Raw genomic sequence first — 23,260 nt, forward strand, 5'->3', positions numbered from 1 at the left:
TTTGTTGGTGTTCAGTGGGCACCTGTAGCAATATACAAATAATTTCAGACAGATATACAGTTTCTTAAAATAATTATTCACTGGCTATCTTTTTGAATGCTGACATACTCCTGTCCTTCAGCTTCAGATAGAATTCATAAGTTTGCTGGCATATTGGCACATTTGTTCATAATAACCTCAACCCCCAATAAATTAATATAGTATTTGATATAGCTACATGCAATAGGGTTGTGTGAATCTGAATATGCTTTATTGCTTTTTTGCAGCCTCGTAAGTAAGACATGAGTCGAGGTAAGAAACAACACTGCAACTTTTTAATGGTTTCACCTTAAAGTATTGTCAATACATCATAGCGACTCCAAGGCTATATATATATATATATATATATATATATATATATCTGACAGTTCAATTAATCTGGCAAAGGGATACTTGAGAGTAATGGGAAGAAGAGACTGGGGGTGGGGGCACGTTGGGGAACTAGAAGCAAACTGTGAAGAGAGGAAGAGTCTGGAGCAAAAGGTTAGAAGACTTTGTTGAAGGACGAATTTGGGGGTTGGTGGGAGGGAAGAGTGGAGTATTGGCAATATTTTGGTGGCTCTAAGTCCAACTTGGCTTTATAAAATACTCTTTTTTCATACAGAAATACAAGAAAGCAATAATTTTTTTATAGTGTACCTCCCCCCCCCCCCACCAATAGGTCTGGCAGACATACTCAATGAACATTCAAACAAAAACAAAAAGAGAAATCCAAGACAGAGGTTAGATTCCTATCCCCCATAAATTCCTAGCCCCATACAAACCAAAGCATTTGTCCTTATGGCTGTGCTGCATTTCTACCTCAATAAGCAAAATAAGGAGCCATACTCAAAATAGCCCATCCTGTTTTGACGCTTGTAACATACTTTCTCCTATGAGGCTGAATTGACATAACCATTCTTAACCCATCGCTGCATGTCAGGATTTGAACTTGTGTTTTCATGGAGTCTGGTGGCCAAATTTATCCCCGGAATAAGTGGGTAGAACCCTACTGAAGCCAGTGGAGTTGCTCCCTTTTACACCCGGGCTTTATTTGACCCTAGATGTTTAGATCACTAAGCCATCCCCTCTGGCTAAGCTAAGTAATCTAGTTGAAAGATTACTTTCTGACTGTGAATGCCAAATGTTTTGTATTCTGGTGGCTGTAATAAGTGCATATAAGGGTTTCATTAACTGCTTCTCAAGTGAAGGGAGACAGCCCATTCCATTCTGGAAACATCTCTAGTCCTTCAAATGAAGAAGGGGAAATCTGAGTGAATGAAAGATTAGAGTATTTTTGTGACTTCTACATCAAAGACAAAACAGTTTGGACCTTTATAGGCTAGGCAGATCATAGCAGCCCATTCCCTCCAGCACTTGTTCAGCTCTGAATCAACAGAGCTTGTAAACCTCTGACATATAGATTGACCTGAGGGGGAAGAGGAAAGGAGGATATAATTGTGCCAATTAATCTGGCTAGGCATCTGAGAGAACAATGTCCTAAAACATAGGCTGATTCTGACCTCAGTTACACCAACGTAAATCCAGAGTGATTTCACTAAACTCAACAGATTCATTCTGCATTTACACCACTGTAATTAGAATCAGAACATGGCCCAGAATAGATTGTTGGTTCAGGCCTAGCATTGCTAATTCTGACAATGGTATCGTAACGGGTACAATGACTAAATTTAGTGTAACCCAGAAAACACTTTTCTGTGGAGTCTAGAATTGCCTGGGCTGTAAAAAATGGAAGCCCAGTTTACTCAAAGATTTAAATAAATAAAATTATTTTTTGCCAAAATATATTTGGAACAGTGTGGTTCTGAGATCAGTTAATATTTGTCAAGCAATTATTAAATAAAACATTAAGCTATTGAATATTACTGGGTTTTGATTCATGAAAATGGTTCTACAAAATTGTACAAAATATATGAAAAAATATATATGTGAAAAGTAATCTGAATTAAGTGAGTCACAAACACTTAATAGAATTTGCCCTCATTTCTCAAAAGCTGATGCACAGCAGTGCTTGGAAAAGGTACAAGAAGGGGTTTTGTAAATGTTTATCATCAGAAAAGAAAGCAGTTTAAGAACCAGTATCTACTACTGAGAGATATCTCATTAGTGTGTCAGAGAGAAAAGATGCAACGTGCCTAAACCACAATGGAGGAAATTAGCTGTCCATCATTGTTAATCTTTTATTATTATTATTTATTATTATTACTATTTATTATTAGATCAACCAGCGACAGGAAAGAGAAGAATGTAGATCTAGATTATGTGTTACATCTCTTGAGAAAATCAGCCTGGAAAGCACAGTCAAGATACAGGGTAGGCAAAGGTAGCTTTTTGCCCCCTTAGCACTGCCCAGATTCTGAAATGATTTGAGAGAAACAGCCCATGTTGTAAACTGGAGGAGGCCCAGGGTATTGTGCTTCTAAAATTAGGCCCAGGGTATTGTGCTTCTAAAATTAGGGCTAAAATTATGCCTGCTACCATCCTCTGATTCAGGCCTTCCCATCACAGTCACATTTCTAGCATGCCCCCCATGCCAGGACCTGCAAATAGGGGTAGCATAGGAGTGGTCTGTCTATGCTGGCCCTATGCTGCTCTTGCAGTGGAGAAAATCTCCCCTAACCCATTAAATCCCCCTTATGATGGTGCCTATATGCCAGAGTCCAGCCTATGTCCTTCTCATCGATGTAAGAGAGAAGAGTAAGATCCCTGCATGCTTCCATCCACACAACATTCACATGATGATGAATAATTACAAATTTTAAAGTAGGTGGGAAAAAAAGTTGCAAACTAACAGGAAAGGTGTGTAGTTTTAATGAGCCAGAACCAATCAATGAGCTGATAAAATTTCAGGAGGTGTTGAATGGCTGGGGAGCCGTGCAGCACCAGTGAAACAAACTGTTGATTTGATATTTTTTCGTTTGTTGTAGCCTGTAGCTAGTGCTCTTTATTCAATTATTTACTATTGCCACTGCCATTGTCTGAAACACCACTATTAACATAGATGTGCAGGTGCCATGGGCATCTTCTGGTTTGGATCTCGGTCTGAACTTCAGCAGAGTCCAGGCTTTTTTAGATCAGGTTTTTATGGGCTCCTTCCCTTTCCCCTGGCCACCTTGCCTAGAAAGTGAGCAGCACACTCTACATGGTCTCTTATGACAGGCATTCTATGAGAATAGTTTTTCATTTTAAATTGAACTACAGTGACAGTGATCATCCCAGTCACTCTTTGCAGCAGTATCAGTAGAATACTTTGAGCAGAGGGTTGGACTAGGTGACCTCCTGAGGTCTTTTCCAACCCTCATCTTCTATGATTCTGTGAATAGCCTGGCTGAAGAAGGGAATTGCCACCACTCCTACTACTGGATAAGTTAGAGACAGCTCTCAATCTACAGTAAGTCCTCTCTGGGCATGGTTATGTGTCGTTATCTAATGGAGGCTGCTTTAAAAACAGGAGGCAAGAAAGGTAGATTAGGTTGCTATCAAATGTAGAGGTGCAGTAGTTTTTTGGGTTTTTTTTTTTGTTTTTGAATTACACTGATTTTGAACGTGCTATCCTTGTGTAAGAGGCTCTTCCCTTAGTACAAAAGGGGGTCTTGGTCTTATGACTGTATCCGTAATAGTGGTTTGTCTGGATTTCCTACATCCAGGGATTGAACTGCCAACTGGCATAATAGGAGATTCTCCTATTAACTTCAATGGGAGTTACTCTTAGCCTTTAGAGGTCTTCATACCTACTCCTGCCATTTCTCGTGCATTGCCAGACACTTACAACTGAGATTTTGGGTCTGGATTTTCTAAAGCAAATCTTTGCTGAGAAAGGAGACATACAATTGGAAGTCTTAAGGCCTGATCCTGCAAACTTTTCTTCAACTGAGTAGTCCCATTGGTGAATAAGGAACAATCATGTAAGGATATACAGGACCATTAGATCTCTTCATGCAAAGGCCCACTTTTTATCTGGCTCATCTTCCTAGTTCTCCTCCACCTCTTCATCTTTTTCATCTGGGTTTAGGGATCATTAAAAGAAAGTAAGGTTTTCTGACTTTAACTGAATGTGTATTTCACACGTTAAATGTTTTCATGACAAAGAATGTACCATCTAAAAGCAAATATTTCAGAGCTATTTGCTCATGTTTTATAATGACAGCTTGGATGTTATCAGAGCTGTATGTTTGCACTTTGTTCTGACTCACATATGTTGTAAATGTTTGATAAATGTTACCTTTTAATGCTTGATAACATTATGGAAGTGTTAAGAAATGTTAGAGCAGATAACCTCTTTCTAATCCAAACAGCCACATTTACCATGAAAAGTTAATAATTAACTAGAAGACATTTACTTAATTTAGGTTAAAAAAAGTTTCCCTCACTATATTCAAACTTTCCCTTCATTTTTATCTCCTTTTCTCCAAGGCCAGAGATAAGATTTTCTTCTGATTCACTTGCAGGTCAACTTTCCATGACGTTTAGATCTGCCTACAACCAAAACCAAATATTTATGGATACATGGGTATGAAACACCATAATGATAAATGTATGATACTATGCCAAAATGAAAGATTTCAAGACAACAATGTTTACTGTGTCAGTTGGACATTTACTTAATCTGTGTAGCCAGGAGCAGGTACTTCGATATAAATCAGATGAAGTGTTTTTGAATGAATAAGTCTATACTCTGAAGTATGACTTCAGGGATCAGGACATATGGTACACAGGTGTCATCTTGCAATGAAAGCAGCCAATGCTTTCTGTGCATGTCTGTAAACACTTTATTTCAAGGTTGTGCTTTTGAGCGGATATAACTGCAGATTTCTCTTAAAAGAATGAAGCGCTAAATAATGGATTAAAGGTTAAAAAGGTTTTAAAGGTCCTTGCCATTTGTTAGTACATTTTTATCTGTATTTCCTACTTCTTAAAAAAAGATGCAACGATACTGTATTTAAAGTTGCAGAATGTCTCCGATATTGCAACACCTTTAGAATGATCAGTTGTATGCTTAAAAATTTTAACATTTTATTCACCATGAATTATTAAACAGAAGTAGGTTTCTGCAAAAGTCTCTTTGCAGTGCTGCATAAAGATTTTTTAAAAAAATCTGTGCACCTAGGCCCCAGTCCAACAAAGCACTTAAGCACGTGTTTAGCTTTAAGCATGTGAGCCCCATTGATTTCAATGGAGCTCCTTATTTGCTTAAAGTTAAGCAATAGGTGAACTTGGGCGCTAATGCTCTTTTATGAAATTCATAGTTAGCCCCCAAACGAGCAAAGCACTTAATGTGTATGCTTAATTGTAAGCAGACTAATAATTAATAGGGCTACTCATATGCTTAAAAGTAAGCACATGCTTAAGTGGTTTCATTAAGTGCCTAAATGAGAAGTCTTCTTTTTTTTTTTAATGAAAACACAATGTGTGTATACCAGCAGAGGGGGATTTGAAAGTGAAGCACAAGTTTCACCTGACAACTGTTTGTGAGCTGAATGTTGCTGTTGTGATGCAATTCCTCACACTCAGAGTGGGGAATGCTTGCAGAAAAGGCTTGTTGTATAGGCGCTGAGAGGACTACTTTTGAGAATGGCTGACAAAAATATTACTGCCCATTGGTGAAACTGCACAGTTTAAAACTGAGTTCTTTTTTCTCTTTTCAGGAATAAACTGTATATAGGTTTTCTCTACTTTTTATATTCGTGGGAGAGTCAGTGATGCAACAGGAAGGAGTAGGGTGGGAGATGACTGTGATAAATTGGTACCTTTGATAAAGTTTTTGTAAAATTGCTAACATCAGGCTATCTTATGCCATTATAATCAATAGTATGTCATTGTTACTGGTATGATCTATTTTTGCTCCAATACTTCATATCTTTTATATTAAACATTCAGCATTAGCAAGAACTGAAAACCTCTGTAAATGCCAAATGTAGCTAGACAATACCATTTTATGCAACCATACTAAAGGGCTAACCATTACCCAAGAAACAAAGTTGCTAAGAAATTACCCAAGAAACAAAGTTGCTAAGAAATACCCAAATATTTTTCTCAGTTTATTTCCAAACACACTTATTTGCTTTCTATAATTAACTATATTAACAAGAAACAACGTTAAGCATTGGCTCCGCTAACTACCCTGTCATGAAATGAAGATTCAAAGACTTTAAAGCTGTCCTGAATGTCTCGTCTGAGCTGTATCACACAGACCACAGAATTTCACCCAGTGACTCCTGAATCAATCACACAGACCACAGAATTTCACCCAGTGACTCCTGAATTTCACCCAGTGACTCTTGAATTTGTGGCTTAGCTAAGCACATAGCATTTGGAAAATAATCCAGTCTTGAGAGAAAGTTTCCGACTTATTGATTTAATATAAAAAGAAAAGGAGTACTTGTGGCACCTTAGAGACTAACCAATTTATTTGAGCATGAGCTTTCGTGAGCTACAGCTCACTTCATCAGATGTTTACCGTGTCACGGTAAACATCTGATGAAGTGAGCTGTAGCTCACGAAAGCTCATGCTCAAATAAATTGGTTAGTCTCTAAGGTGCCACAAGTACTCCTTTTCTTTTTGCGAATACAGACTAACACGGCTGTTCCTCTGAAACCTGATTTAATATAGGTCACTGTTGACAAAAATTTTTTTGAAGCAATTTACTATAATATGTACCAATACAGTAATTCCAGTGTGCTGGATTCTGAAAAGCATGCTAGTTTAGAGTCGTCAACAGGTGAAGCAATATAACTTGGTTCTTTTTTAAAAAGATCATTTTATATATACTACAGAAATGATCGTTTCTTTGCCAAGAATCACCAAGCCTGCCTGAGCTCTGTCTATGATAACTGTGCTTGAGACTCTCAGGTAACTCCCATTATGCTTACTGTATTTTAGATGTACAAAGACACAGAACACTTGCTACCTATTTCAACGGAAGAGTTGGAAACCTACCATTTCTGGGTAATTGTCCACTTATACACAAACAAACAAAATATCTTTCTGAAAAGCAGTAGTTATTTCATACATGACTCAACAAAACAAGGAGGAAATAAACTTTAAAGCTGAAGAAAGATATTTTCAGGAGAAATTTCCTGGCAGCATTTAAGCATAAAGAGAGAGTGAGTTTTAATACTATGCAAAATATTCTTCAGGAAATACAAAGCGCTTAAAAGTAGCCTGGCTGAAATTGCAGTACTAGGAGTTGAATTGGGCTTGCTGGGTCATGGCAGGTTGGTAGGTTGTATTTTTTATGGAGTCTTAATCTTGTGCTACAGACTCTAAGTTTTTTTTTTTTTTTATGAAGTCACATCTGTAACCCATCTGGTTGCAAAGAAAACCTTCAGTATGTGAACTGAGTGTAGTTGATGTTGTGACATCTTGTCTTTTGAAAGAGCTTGAAACAACAGCTGGTGGAGGTGTAAATGGCCCAGTTCATCTAAGTGGGATATTATCTCTGTAACCAACTGATGACAATGTTGTTAACTGGTTTCAGAGTAGCAGCCCTGTTAGTCTGTATTCGCAAAAAGAAAAGGAGTACTTGTGATGCCTTAGAGACTAACCAATTTATTTGAGCATAAGCTTTCATGAGCTACAGCTCACTTCATCGGATGCATTCAGTGGAAAATACAGTGGGGAGATTTATATACATAGAGAACATGAAACAATGGGTGTTACCATACACACTGTAAAGAGAGTGATCACTTAAGGTGAGCTATTACCAGCAGGAGAGCGTGGGGGGCGGGGGTAACCTTTTGTAGTGATAATCAAGGTGGGCCATTTTTAGCAGTTGACAAGAATGTCTGAGGAACAGTCGGGGTGGAATAAACAGGGGGAAATAGTTTTACTTTGTGTAATGACCCATCCACTCCCAGTCTCTATTCAAGCCTAAGTTAATTGTATCCAGTTTGCAAATTAATTCCAATTCAGCAGTCTCTCCTTGGAGTCTGTTTTTGAAGTTTTTTTGTTGAAGAATTTCAACTTTTAGGTCTGTAATCGAGTGACCAAAGAGATTGAAGTGTTCTCCAACTGGTTTTTAAATGTTATAATTCTTGACGTCTGATTTGTGTCCATTTATTCTTTTACGTAGAGACTGTCCAGTTTGACCAATGTACGTGGCAGGGGGCATTGCTGGCACATAATGGCATATATCAGATTGGTAGATGTGCAGGTGAACGAGCCTTTGATAGTGTGGCTGATGTGATTAGGCCCAATGATGGTGTCCCCTGAATAGATATGTGGACACAGTTGGCAACGGGCTTTGTTGCAAGGATAGGTTCCTGGGTTAGTGGTTCTGTTGTGTGGTGTGTGGTTGCTGGTGAGTATTTGCTTCAGGTTGGGGGGCAGTCTGTAGGCAAGGACTGGCCTGTCTCCCAAGATCTGTGAGAGTGATGGGTCATCCTTCAGGATAGGTTGTAGATCCTTGATGATGCGTTGGAGGGGTTTTAGTTGGGGGCTGAAGGTGATGGCTAGTGGCATTCTGTTATTTTCTTTGTTGGGCCTGTCCTGTAGTAGGTGAATTCTGGGTACTCTTCTGGCTCTGTCAATTTGTTTCTTCACTTCAGCAGGTGGGTATTGTAGTTGTACGAATGTTTGATAGAGATCTTGTAGGTGTTTGTCTCTGTCTGAAGGGTTGGAACAAATGCGGTTGTATCGCAGAGCTTGGCTGTAGACAATGGATCGTGTGGTGTGGTCAGGGTGAAAGCTGGAGGCATGTAGGTAGGAATAGCGGTCAGTAGGTTTCCGGTGTAGGGTGGTGTTTATGTGACCATGGCTTATTAGCACCATAGTGTCCAGGAAGTGGATTTCTTGTGTGGACTGGTCCAGGCTGAGATTGATGGTGGGATGGAAATTGTTGAAATCATGGTGGAATTCCTCAAGGGCTTCTTTTCCATGGGTCCAGATGATGAAGATGTCATCAATGTAGCACAAGTAGAGTAGGGGCGTTAGGGGACGAAAGCTGAGGAAGCGTAACTATTTCACTGCCAATTAAAGCAGAGAAGAAAGAAGAAGAATGTTCATGTAGTGCAGATCTGCACTATCTACTATTTATTTCCCCAATCTGTGCATTCAAATTTAAGGGTCACAAACTGGCTCTGTCCCCTTTTATGCTGCTCTTGTGGCACAAAGAGAACAGTGACCTGCCCTAAAGAAATTATAATATGCAGTTATGTAAAGGTTCCAGTGGAAAGTAACGATGATTTCATACTATTGTCCTAGTACTAGAACAGCTCCATGTCACCTGCTCCCACAACTCAGGTGTAGGGAGCATTCTTGGGAGGCCAGAGAGTGAGGAACACCTTCCTTGCTCCCCCCGTCTAAGGTGCTACATCTACATCAAGCATCTAGGAATCTAGCCCTGGAAATTCAGCCCAGGTTTGCTGATAAGTTTGATCATACTTCTGAACTTTTAGAATGAACCTGGGCAAGTTTGTAGCTTTGATGCAAAATCAGGCAAAACTCAGTGGTTTTAACTGTTTTTGTTTCCTTCACCAGTTTTGGGGTTTGGTCAAATCCCAAACTCAAAGCAAAGCTCAGGATGTGAAAGTCTGACCCCACAGAGATGGAGACTGATTGAACCCACTTGAACTGAAATTTCTAGGTTCTGGTTAGCTCTATAAAAGCATCTAAATGTTCAGATACTAAACTGTCTGAGGTTACAAAAGTCAACTGAAAATCTCATAAGAAAATGGTTTCTAATGAGATCTCTAGTTTCTTTGGGGAATGAGCATAGCTGGAGAACACAGCCTTTCCCAGGCTTCTGGACCCTATCAGAACGAGGAAGCCCAGGCTATTCTAAAACAGCAAGAGTAATAATCATGCACAGAGCAGCTCTAGCATCAGGGCCATGCACAGGAGAAAATTGTCTCTTTTGAGCATCACTTTCTGACCAATGTGCTGTGCACGTTGGCCGCACCTGAGGATCTAACCCTTTGCGTTTGTTACAATGGCGTTCAATCTTGCAGTCTTTCCTCAGGCAAAGCACCCAATGAAGTCAAAGGGAGTTGAAACCTGCATTTTTTTTAAAAGGGTTGCCATCTAGACCAAACTAGTCTAAGTCAGAGTGCCAATCTAAGCCCCCAAAATGTAATGAAAGACAATTAATCAAATCATCTTCAAGCAATCTAAAGCATTTCTATTTATCTCATGCCACTGACCAGTAAATGGTTTCAGATACTGTGTATATTGCAATTTTTTTATTTTTAATCTATTTTGATTTGCATAAAGTTAAAGAGATTTATACCCAGCTCTAGACACCATAACAATTAATTAAAAGACAAAACTTTTCCAGGGTTAACAATTGAGTATCACTGCAAAATCCAAGAGCGTTAAAACAAAATACAGGAAATTAACCAGTTTGTAATTCAAATCAATAGGATGTACCTACACCACCCCAAATCACATTCATCTCTTTAGCACTACCCCAAACTCATAGCACATAGACGCTCTTTGCCGCATTCTGTGGAAATGCGATCTCCCATTTGAACTCTTACAAAGTTCAAGTTACTTCAACAATATTTGAGACAGACAGACTCACTAGAAAGGGGTGGTCCCATGGAGCACTGAGATGTAAAGGTCAGATAGAAAATTAGAGTCAGCATATTTTGTCATTTTCAGTGTTGCCTTCTGAAAATCCCCAGGTTTTTTCAACACACCTGCTTGGGTTTTATTTGGCAGCATTTATTCTGTAACCAGCAAAGCTAAATTATTGCATTTTGTTTTAGGGAGTTCCAATCGACTTAGAGCACACACATATAGCATTACTGGAGAGGTTTGCCTGTAATGCAGTGACGTAGTACATCTATTGTAGTGAACATCAACCCATCATTTAATCACTTGTAATGTTTTTTCCTTGTCTAGACCAGGGTTTTGTTACTGTAGAGTTCTGCTAATGCACACTTCTGCCAGGAAGCTTCCCAAGGTAGGGCACAAAAGATGCTAAGTGGCAGGGGGATGATGGGTAGAAGCCATTAACACTCCCATAGCAAGGTCAGATTTGATGCCTCCTTTTGTTTGCAAATTAAGAAGATGCTTCTGTACTCTCACTGTTACCTCCACCTAAACAGACTCCTGGGTCATCTCAGGCTGGTCACATCTCTTTACTATTAGCTACCCATTAACAGTCTGATTGAAAAGGATCCAGAGTGGTTTACACATAAAGCGCTTACCATTTTCCAGGAAGAACAAATTTCTCGGCAGTTTCATCAACACTTTAGCCTAGCAATATACAAAATAAAATGTTCTTGATCTGAAAGGCTCTGATCAAGTGAAAAACCTTTGCATTCCTTTCTCCCCATCCCCAAACATATTTGGGAAAAGAAGGGGTTATCTTGCTCCCTTTTTTTCTCCCTGAAGCCAGTATTACCAGCCATTTTACTTGTACTTTACTATTATTATCTGGGTGATGGCTGTGACATGTTGATCATATATGGCAGTGAGAAAATTGATTTCCTTCAACAGAAATGCTTCCAATTTTCCAAGGGCCATAATTTTATGTCCACAACAAAATAGAAGGGTCATTTTCCTTAAGATGAGGGGAATTGAAATCTTTGATAAAAGCCATGGTAAATGTTGTACTTTTGATTGCGGAAACTGCAGTATTCACAAACATCTGGCCTGTCTGGTTGGCGGGGGGAATAGCTTTTGAAAAGAGCTGAATTTGCTTTATGAAATCTCTGCTAGCCCACAGACAGCTTATATTTGTTTATTGGGAAAAACTACAGGAGCTCCTGTAGTTAGTGCAGAGATGACAAAAGTCAAAACAAAACAACAAAAATCATGTTGCACACCCCTATTTTTGGTCAAGATTCTCTAGTTTGGTAAATTACACCTGCCTACAAATGCACTTCAAAGCCATATGGTCACAAAAGCCAACATTCAGACTGGAAACAAGGTGTACATTTTTAATGATGAGAGTAATTAACCACCGGAGCAATTTACTAAGGGCCATGATGGATTCTTCATTACTGACAATTTTTAAATCAAGATCTGCTCTAGGAATTATTTTGGGGAAGTTCTATGGCCTGTTCTATACAAGAGGTCAGATAAGATGATCGCAGTGTTCCCTTCTGGCCTTGGAATCTACGAATCTATTAAACATTTTTAGGCTCGAGTCCCTATATATATAAAACATGACTTTGGGCACCAAACCTGGAAATTTTGGGGCTAAATAAACCTCTAAGCCCACACGCAATGTTTAGAGACTGTAGCCTCCTTAAGAAAGAAAAAACATATTATATGCAATAGACTGGGGTAGTCAATAATTTTTGTCAAGGTCCAAATTTCTTGGTCAAGGTATAGTCAAGGTCCAGACTCCAAAGAAAATAATAAAATAATGATGATGATAATAATCAGTAAATAAAAAGATTTTAGGGTCCATTTAAAAGCGTCTGACGGTCTGGATTCAGTCCATGGTCTGCCTATTCACTACCCCTGCAAAAGACCAAATAGAAAAGTCCCTTTTTCTAAAAAGTGAAGCTGTCAGCTATCCAGGATGAAGGCTGCTTGGGGCTGACTTTGCTGTCAAACAATTGGTTTAAAATATATTGGAATTGTCCAGAAGTTGTTATTCTTTCTTTTCTTTTTTTCTTCTTCTTCTTCTTCTTCTTTTTTTTTTTTTGGCTTCTACCTGTGAGGCCTATGACGCTTTACCATGCCTGGGTTTTAAGCAGTTTTTCTTTGGCCAATCTGAGAAGCAGTTTTTCAAATTGGATTTGGATTTGATTCATAATCCAGACAAAAATATATAATGGACCCAATATCCATGAATGTTTGGGAAACCAATCCACATCTGGACCAGATGTACTCAAGCCTGAATACAATGCATATGACCATGTTCTTCTAGTAGCTTTTCGTCTGCGTAAAGGTTTATCCCAGCAATTTTCAGTTATATATTTGGGCACTACCTGCTGCTGCCCCTGCTCCCTGAGATAGCAGATACCCAAAATTTGCCTGGCCCCAGTTTGAAGTAGCAGTTTGATTGGGATGTTTAGCATTGTTTGCAGTACGTGTGGCCCTGGAAAGAAGTGTCCAGGTGGGGCACAGGCACGTTCAATAAACGTGACTTAAAATGGATGTGGTATTGAACAAATGGCAAAGATGAAACAGTAGCCACGGGAGTGAGTTGATATTGATCTTTATCATATGACAGAGGTAAAAATCTGGTCCTTAAATATCAGAGGACTAAATTTCAACAAATATGAAAGTGGACGAAGGGTCATGTCTTTTCTGTAGCAATTGGTCAGGGGCATTGCTATGAATGGCTCTAGCCTGTTATATTTTGCATTCTTCTGTATAATTTATGTGTGTCTGACTGAGCTATAACACAGAGCAAGCCCAGTGCATGGTTTTCAAAGACTGAACTCAGGAAGAAAATGGAGGGAGTCAAGAAAAGTCTGTCTCAAGGGGAAAGGGATTTCAGTACAGATTCAGATGTTTTGGGAGAGAGTCACCATAAGAAACAGACAGTATGTGCGCAATCAAGAGCGAGAACCCCTCTGTGGAAGAGTGAGACTTCAAGAGAGAGTGTGAGATGGGTTTAATATGAAACTAAGATTCATCAAAAAGAGGACGTGTAGTATAAAAAGGAGGTTCCGAGAGGCAGACGTAAGCAGAGCTAGGTGCTGGAACGAGGCCTTCCCTCTCCTCCCCAGAGTAGATGTGCTCCTGAGTGCTCCTCTTAGACTATTACCTTGCAAAGTATTACAAGACAGAAAAAGTTTGGCTCAGAACTGGACCTTCATGCTATCAGCAATGACAATATTAGCTAACATTGGGCCATATTCCAGCCCTTGCCTTACGAGTTAGGAGAGAGGAGAGCCAAACCTGCTGCAACACACTGACGAAGCCGTTCTTCGCAAGGCTGCATGTCTCTATGAACTTGGAGACTGAGATAGGCAGCATGCTCATGCTCTACTTTGGATCCCCTGGTTATCTGGACAGATGACTGAGTTGAAGTTAACATGGCTCTGTGGCTAATGCCCCCCTACAGCTTGGGGAGGGAAGACAGCCAGTGTCATCATGGCTCCTGAAGGCGGAAATAGGGTGAACAGGGCAGAATGAGAGGCAGGGAGCAGCATGGTGGATGGAAACAAAGTTCCTTGCAGATCCCCAGGCTCCATGTTTTTTCAGGCTCAAATTCCCTCCTGATTCCACACTCTGAAGCAAAGAATTGGCCAGATTTTATTGTCAATTACAACAGAGCAATTCCATTCACTTCCTGAGACTGCACGTGTCTAAGTGAGAGTGGAATTTGGAACAAGATGTGTATTGCATTCCATAAACATGTTATTGATCTGATTGGTATATGAACACTGCCCCAACCCCCGCTAACTCCTCAGAATATCCATTCAGCACAGAGAATCTGACTAGTTAGTGAAGTAAACCCAGATCATTTCTATGTGAAATAGTTTCCTAGAGAATTTCCCAGAAAACATCTGGATGGAGAAATATAGTTCCTACAATGCAACACTGTTTCTAGCTTAGGAGTCCATGGAGTAGTTCATGTTGCTCAGCTCTACTACAGTATGCAGAAACAACAATAATATTCAAATGCTTACCCTTGCAGCTAGCTGCTGGCTACTACTGAGTTTTACAAGCCTTTCTGAGTGGTGGAAGGTTGCAGATCTTGGCTGCTCCTTACTAGGCCGAGCAATTCACCACCAACTCTACCAGGTCTCAATGTGCCTGGCCAAATCCAGTCTTTACTCAAGCAAAATTTCTATTGACAGGGGCATTGTCTGAATAAGCATAGAAGGAGTTGGTCCACAGAATACAAGTCTGGTAGCTATTGCTGGTGGTCTTGTAATGCAGTTTGAGCTGCTATGAGCAACTGATGTTCTGCAAAAGCAAAAAAGACGTTTTGTTACAAGGAGTTAATGCAATATATAAATCTGAATTTGCTGTCTTCCAGTGCCTCAATTTACATATGCAAATTACCACTGGGATTGGTCAAATTTGCCTGTATAGAAAACTTCAAATGTTTTTAACAGAATTCCCATTGTTAAGAGTATGGTCTTTTTCTAATACATTAAGGACAATTTTCTCTTCATCCATTTTTTCTGTTCTTTTAAAATATCACTGACTCTCTAGCTGGAAGCTGGAAGATCATTTCCCTTCCTTACATTTCTCCATCACAAACTGATAAATTTGTATTCACAAGGGATGAAATTCACCCATGTGCCTTGGAATAGCATGAGAAGAATACACCACATAAGTCAAAAAAGGTCTTGCATGTGATTTAAGTGATGCTTAGGCCTCATGTGGCCCTCTGCAAAGGGGTAAATTTTACCCAGGAGAGCGTTGTCAGAAAACTCCCTGAGAATGATAGTGGAGTCCCTCGACACTATTATGATTTATTCTTTATCTAGATTTTAAGCTCTTTGGGACACAGTCTGTGTCTTTCCTATGCATTTTCCTTTGTAAACCTGCCTCCATTCTATGCCTCAGTTTCTCATTTACGTCACTGTGAGTTTTGCACAAAAAGGGATCATATAATGTAGTCATTTGTCTCCTGAATCAGAATTAGACTGCGTACATGCCAAGATACAGAACTCAGAGCGGGAATGGCCTAATGCCTGAAATGAAAAGAAAAATTTTTGTTGTTGTGAATGGACCAGAACATAACTAAGATGTGGCTATTTGTGCAGTCTATAGGAGACATACAGATACCTAACATGAAGAAACTCTCCTTTATTGTCAACAGAATATTCCGATTTAAAGTATGGATAAAACTGTTTGCCTGTCCTAGGGCTGACTGTTAGAATAAATTCCCCCAGTTAAGACATATTGCCTTAATGATATCTAGTTTAACCATAAACAGATGAGAAGGGAAAATATTGCACTTCTTAAGTCTACATAGAACGGTGATGAGATAAAAGTTCCTAGTATTGGATTATTGTTTTCCAAATAGTGTGGACTTTCAGGGACAAAGTTAGCACAGAAATTTCAGCTGATTTGATGGACTTTCCCCACAGGGCAAGACTCTTTTTATTTATAAGGTTTATTTTTCTGAACAAAATCAATATAATGAGCAAGTAATAACGTTAGAAAAAAGCTGCATATTCAAGTGGTAGCTGTGAGTTTAATACTGCAGCAGGTGCCCACTGCCTCTAAAAACCAGGCCACAGATATTGAAAGCTGGGTACCCCAACAATTAGGCCCCCCAAAATAGAGGCCACTTTTGAACATTTGGGCCTATGGGAACAATTCAGTGTCTGACACTGAACTGGAATTAATGAATTCCTGGTTGCCTGTCCTGTGCTCAGTCCATTAGAGTGCACCTCTTAGTGTGTAATTTGCCTGCCCTCGGGTGAAGACAAAAGAAAATATTTTCCTTTAGTAACAAAACTGAGTGAATCACTGACACAAAATGCATTGAACAAGTGAAGAACAGCGTGAGTACTGTCTTGATCTACAATATGGAGCTAGGAACTATGGCCATGTAAGAATCAAGGGAGTCTGAGGAATAGGACCAAGACAAGGCTTATGAACCACAGTGGGGCCTTCTGTTGGACCTGAGCAAAGGTTGAAGGGTCTTTAAGGGAGGGGGAATCAAGAGCAGATGTGAGAAAATCCTCTCCTGAGGGGGGAAAAAACTGATCCTTACAACAGAGAAAGAGACAAACCTCATCTTTATTTTCAATTTAAATCATTAATGTTGTCATTAGCAACAACATTACTACTGTAATGAGTCGTGACCCTCCTTGGCCATGCTTGCTTTTTCTTGGGGATGTGCACATTGTAGCAGTAGGTATTCAGAGCAGAGGCCCGTGCTGTGAGATGATGATAGATGAAGAGCTCATGCCTGGTGTGGCTTGGATGCAGAAGGGATATTTAATGCTATTTTTGAATGTATATAGTGCCTTGAATCCCTGAGAATCCCAAAGCTCTTTACAGAATACATACATATCACACAGCGCTATTAACTGCAGCTTCTTCGATGGTACAGGGTGGCAGCCAACTGGCACACAGCATACTGCACAATCATGAGAGAAGGAAAGTGACCACAGTCATTGGGGTCTTGTGGGAACCGTCCTGGTACATTTAATGGCCACACACACAGCAGAGAGCACAGTAGGGTTTGTTGTGGTTCCTTTTTGAGTCCCCACCACTATTAACTGCACGGTACTGTTCATCTTCCTTGGGAAAATGAAGTTACAAGTTAGCACTGCTAAAATTTGAACTGGTGGTTTCTGGGAGGTGAAAGTATCCCACACTTGAAGCTTATGGACTTGATTCTGGGGTTTGGCTGAGCTGCGCTTGGCACAGGGCCCAAAGATGAGGGAAGGCAAAGGTGGTTTTATGACACCTGTTTGGCTTTTTAGTTCTGGGGCTACTTGAGAGACGATTGAGTTTCCAGCAGAAAATGGAGCAGCCTTAGGACTGCTCTAACTTACACCCAGCTATCAGTGGCCTCAAAATGCTGTTCTTGTATTTAGCAATTGATGGAGCATAGAGACACTCTGGCTATGACTCTTTCCCTTGGCCACCACCGGGAATTGAGGATTGTGGAGTCTCAAATGGTTACATACAGTCCCTACGGCTGCACTGCATCATCTGCCAAAGGATTTCTTTCATATACAGGGAAATCCTGCCTGACTGTATCAATCAGGTTTCTCACCCGATAGAGCAGAGCAAAGGGACCATATTGGGATAGAGAATTCAGCCCTATAGCACTAACAAGGTTATAGGGGTTGGTGAACATATTACTATAACTTCTGTCGACTCTACTCTGCCATTTGTTTGTTCATTTTAAATAGTGGTGACTTTGGTAGCTTTGATGATAACTAGCTTTAACTGGTTCCCTTGCCCAACTACTCTTACCCAAACATAAAATCATAGAATTGTAGGACTGGAAGGGACCTCAAGAGATCTTCTAGTCCAGTCCCCTATATTCCAGGCAGGACTAAGTATTATCTAGAGTCTAGATTCTAGACCAGTCCTGACAGGCGTTTGTCTAACCTGCTGTTAAAAATCTCCAATGACTAAGATTCCACAACCTCCCGAGGCAATTTATTCCAGTACTTAACATATCTTACAATTCTGTAGTGTCAGCATGATATTATTATTTACAACTTTTATCACACTGCAGGTGTGCATGGCATGTTATAGGGAAGTAAAAAGATAGGCTCCTGCCCCAAGGAGTTTACAGTTTATGGCCCTGATCCTACAAACATGTGCACAGTTTTATGCAAGTGAGGTAATCCCATTGATTAGTTTCCAGTGTCTGGAGGAGTAGAGCCTAATCTGAGGGTGAAGGGATGGAATAGGAATAGTAATACCATGAGCAAATGAGATGTACTTTTAGGGTATGTCTTCACTAGCAACGTTAAAGCCCTGCCGTGGCAGGGCTTTAACGTGGCTCTGTAGTCACGGCACCTGCGCTGGGAGAGAGCTCTCTCAGCACTGTAAAAAAAGCCACCCCCACGAGGGGAGTAGCTACTAGTGCTGGTGCCCTGTCTACACTGCCACTTTACAGCGCTGAAACTTGCAGTGCTCAGGGGGGTGTTTTTTCACACCTCTCAGCGGGAAAGTTGCAGCTCTGTAAAGTGGCAGTGTAGGCAAGGCCTAAGTTATGCATGTATTTTATTAGTGCCTTCCTCTTCTTGGGTGGAGTGGGGGTTTGGGTTTTAATCTGTGTCATGATTCCATAGCTCACATGTCCTTCTCTTTCATTTGGGCTGCATACACTTGTTTCCACAGCAAAAGAAAACACGATAAACTCCCACGCCATTACTTTGTGGTAAGTTCAAGACCAAAATCATACATATAAGCACTTGTCACCCATTGTGGGGAAATTTTAAGCAATTTTTTTTTTCCATATAGATATTCCTTCCAATGCTTCGGCAGCTACCCCACTGTTGGTCATGTGGATCAGATTCAGATCAAGACCATGTCGTGCAACAAGCTGAATTTACAGCCTGACCTTCAGCTCCCTCATTCTGCTGTGATGTGCTGCTTTCCGTTCCGCTAAGTGAAAGTCACAAACAGGCACCAGTGAAAAGTGATTTTTTTTCCCAACTCTTTCACAAAAACAATTAAAAGGTTTGGATATATTTTTTTTTCTGTGAGAATTTTTTTGCTCATCTCTAGTGGAAACTGAACTGTTTATCTTATTGACTCCACATCATTCTGAGCTGCATTTTAGTGAATATGATCATTTATCTATATCAGTGAATTTTTTTTTCAGTTTTGATATTTTAAATACTCTTATAATAAGCTGCATTCCTGTTTTAAAAGCTCTAAATCTCAAGAAGACTCTGCCTTGCAGTGGAAAATTACTGCCCATTCAGAAACGTGCCTAGTTGCATTGCTGTTATGTATTTGAAGACTCAGAGCTCTATCTACAACACAAAGGCAGGCAGACTTAACATCTTTATTGCCTTTTTACAGCACCTTATGATGCTGGTTTCTACCTGTAATATCCAATGCAAAATGCTTGCAAAGTAAATTCCTTTTGCTATTCAGATTATATAACCATTCTGCACCTTGATTAAATCAAATGTAATGTTGCGTTTACTGTAAAGATGGGATTTTTTTAAATGAATATGTAAATTACTTTCTTTGCCTATGCTTTTATTGCACTAGATGACAAAAGGTTTTATTTCCTTTTACTTTGTCCTATCTCTCCATCAAAAAGGTTGATTCATACAATAAGATGAATTTTATATCAAATGCAGAAATTCACATTTCTGGTCTGCCCTGTGTGTAAGATTCAAAAGGCAAGAGGATATGGATATACCTGTCCTTTCTGGGGTGGACTGTTATGAATTTCCTCCTCGGTATGCACGCACTTGGATTCACATGAGAGGCAGTCAGAGGCTTTTAAAGGAAGAAAATCTCAGGACAGTGTACAAAATCAGAGCCAGGGTCGTGACCTTGACTATTGATCCAGCCTCTCTAATTTCCACAGCTTGCTGAGGCTTGTTCTTCCAGCCTGCTGGTGTACATTAGAGCAGAAATCCATAACATGGCCATGTTCATCCAAGCACAGGAAGAAACTAAATTAAATGTTAAAAAACAATCTGAGGCTAGAGTTGGAGACAATTCATCATGATCCTAGACGTCAGGCAGGTAGGATGACCAAGAGTTCCTCAGCCAATAGACCCCAAACAGAATATGGAAGAACTACATTGCCTCATTTGTCAGGTACTGAGCAGTTAGTCTGGAAACCACTGGAAAAAAAAGTCCAGTGAAGGTCAGCTTTTTAATTCCCACCTAAACATAAATATTTGTCCTTTAAAAACATGATCTTTGAATCTGGAGGGAATAAAAATTCATCTGACATTAATAAATTAGTAGGCCAAATTTGGAGAAAATAAAAGTTGACATGAGAAAAACATCCTCCAGGCTGGATTGGACAAATTGAGTTCCTCTCAGAACTCTGGAGCACAATTTTAGGTGACAGATTTTCAGCTTACTTTGGAAAAACTTGTTAAATTCAGCAGTTACCTTTTGAAAGTGCAAAAGAGTTAACCTTTCTTCACGGTGAAAGGGGTTTAAATGTACATGATATTTGAGGCATAGAATGAACTCGGCATATTAAATAAGATAGCGCTTCTTAAGTCTTGTCGAACAATTCAGAACCTGCCCTTTACTGCTTCTCAGGTTTATCTAATTTGTACTTGACACATCCGAACTGGAGGATGCCTCTCAAATGGCAGTTTGCTCCATTGAGAACTACAAAACATACATTCCTTGAAAGCACTGTGTAAAAATGACTGTGATTGAAAATAGCCAAAAATCATAGTGCAGTACACACAGCAGTCATTCTGAACAGCAACAAAACAAATTAGCTGGCTGGTGAAACAAGGTATTTGCCAGTTTTGCAAATATGAGTTACATTTACTTGTGTGGTTGGAGTTTATTCTTCTGAAAATAATGGTAAGCAGGTAGCTGGGTCTATTGCCCTTTAACGTTATTTACTAAGTTATGTGACATTATTTGTGTGCTCTCAGCATGTGCTGTTACACTTCATTGTGCTGAATGCCAGTCTTATGGAACATAATAAGACATAACACAGTTCAACAAGCTAATATTTAAAGAAGAAATCTTATCTCTCTCCATGCATCTGAAGAAGTGAAGTTTTTACCCACGAAAGCTTATGCTCAAATAAATCTGTTAGACTCTAAGGTGCCACCGGACTCCTTGTTGTTTTTGTGGATACAGACTAACACGGCTGCCCCCTGATACTTATCTTTCTGGTATCTAAATAGCAAAGGGCTCCCATACAGACGCTGACAGATTCTTAGTGGGTATCTGAGGAAAGTAGTTAACCCAAGCTTTCTTGGTATGCACAGAAGTTGAATTCACATTAAAAAAACAATTTATGAACTGCCATTTTAATAGCAGTATGTTGATCAGTAATTTTTATGTATAGGGAATATAAGGATATTGGTGAAATTCACCCTCTACACCATCTGTTCCTTGATCTCCAATATTCAGCCATTTCTCAGTCTGGGAATATATTCCCCACCACCATGCTTGAAATGGTCTGTTTGACAAAGACATTAAGAATCTGACAACACTTTTAAGAATAGGGGTGTGACAGGATTCCCCCAGAGTGCAGCCTGGGACTGTAGGATCTCTGTGACCCCTTAACTCTCTCCAGCCTGGGCTGTCTCTCACAATGCCTTGCTAATGATCAGCAGCAAACCCCTTCAGGTGCTGTGATCACTCAGCACAACAGCACGTGGAGCCCCACACCCAGCTTGGGTGCATGAATGCTCCCAGAGCCGCTCATGAATCACCCAGAGAAAGGCACCAGAGCCAAATTCCCCCAGCTCCCAGCACTGCACCTCAGGAATATACCATCTTGCCCTGCTGAAGATGGGCAGTTCAATTTTATTAATTGGTTCACCACTTCAACAATGGAAAGTGGACATACACCAGCCATTGCCAACCTGAGCAGATGTGCCCCACACTTCATACAAGCTATAAAAGAGTGACATTAAGTGATAGGCAAAAAGACAGTTAGTTACCAAAAGAAAAGAAAATATAATCACGTGGTCTAAACTCTCAACCCTATTAGACTGGGCAGCAACTAGCTAAAGCAGTTTTTCTCACCCCACTGAATATTGCAGTCCTTAATATACAGGTTTGTTCCTTAAACCTGGGCCAGTCTCCTCTGTTGGAGTCTTGTCTTCCTCTCAGTGTCTTGGTTGCTTGCAGTGTGGGTGGGGGCAGGAGAAGGGCCCAGTATGTGTCCACTCTGTCTGTTTTATACCCTCAGTCCATGTGCTTGGAAAACACTAGTCCAGGCATGTCTGGGGGCATTGCTGAGTCTCTCCAAGCAAGGTTAAACAATTCCCCTGGTGTGGCCTCATGCAGGTGAGTCATTGCATCATAGCTCCCTTGCTGGACCATGGTTGTTGATGGGTTGATTGGCACCCCGCCCAGTTGTTGGCTACTTTCCTTGCTGTTGCCTCTGGAGAGCTACTGTCTGGCTGATTCCCCAACTTACAGCATGTTTTAGTGACCGCCATCAACACAATTCTCATAACTTCATATGCATTAATGATATATATATATGGGTAGAGAAATGACTTTCAGCAAGTCATAACCTTCCCCCTGATACCTTATAAGGCATGGTTTATATCCAAGATCACAATTATATAAAAACGAGGACTATGGGGGTTCCAGGACGCTCCCCCAAGGTATAGATTGTCACAAGGGGATTGCCCAATGGCTACATGTAAGGTTTGTGCAGCATGTTGTACTCTGGGTATCTGCCAGGCTTCTACAGAAGGGGCTATGTTTTAGTGCTGTTATTGCTTGGGGTGTGTGTGTGTGTGTAATTAAAAGTGTGCTAGATGCTCCATATATAGGTAAAACAGACAAGAGTCCCTGCCCAGAAGGATTTACAATCTAAGGCCAAAATTTTCTAAAGTGGTATCTAATTTTGAGTGCCTCAGTTTTGGAGTACTCAAATTGAGAAACCATAGGCACAATTTTCAGAAATGCCAAACACCCATAATTCCACCAGAAATAAAAGGGAGTTATGGGCACTCTACACTTCTGAACAGCAGGCACAAAATATTTCAAGCTGGGCCCTCAAAAACAGAGGCACCCAAAATCAGAAACTATTTTTGGAAAATGTGGCTTTTTTTTTTTTTTTTTTTTTGCCTCTGAGTGGTATATTGAAACTATTTATAGCTTGTAAATCAATTTGGAAGAAAACAGGAGAAAAGGAACTTAAATACCAGTAAAATATAATTGTCATTGGTTTCTCGCAGTGTC

General features: G+C 40.1%; 1 protein-coding gene across 3 annotated transcripts in view; it reads left to right on the top strand.

The window, feature by feature from the left end:
* Window positions 1-19,090, top strand: part of WDR72 (WD repeat domain 72) — a 218,622-nt gene extending 199,532 nt beyond the window's left edge. For all 3 annotated transcript variants that reach the window (XM_073303832.1, XM_073303831.1, XM_073303838.1), the window contains one exon: window positions 18,848-19,090. In XM_073303832.1, the coding sequence (XP_073159933.1) occupies window positions 18,848-18,933 (86 nt within the window). In that variant the 3' untranslated portion in view covers window positions 18,934-19,090. The remainder of the gene's footprint in view (window positions 1-18,847) is intronic.
* The last annotated feature ends 4,170 nt before the right edge of the window (window positions 19,091-23,260 follow it).

The sequence above is a fragment of the Lepidochelys kempii genome, chromosome 10 (assembly GCF_965140265.1).
Source record: "Lepidochelys kempii isolate rLepKem1 chromosome 10, rLepKem1.hap2, whole genome shotgun sequence".
NCBI classification, from domain to species: Eukaryota; Metazoa; Chordata; order Testudines; family Cheloniidae; genus Lepidochelys; species Lepidochelys kempii.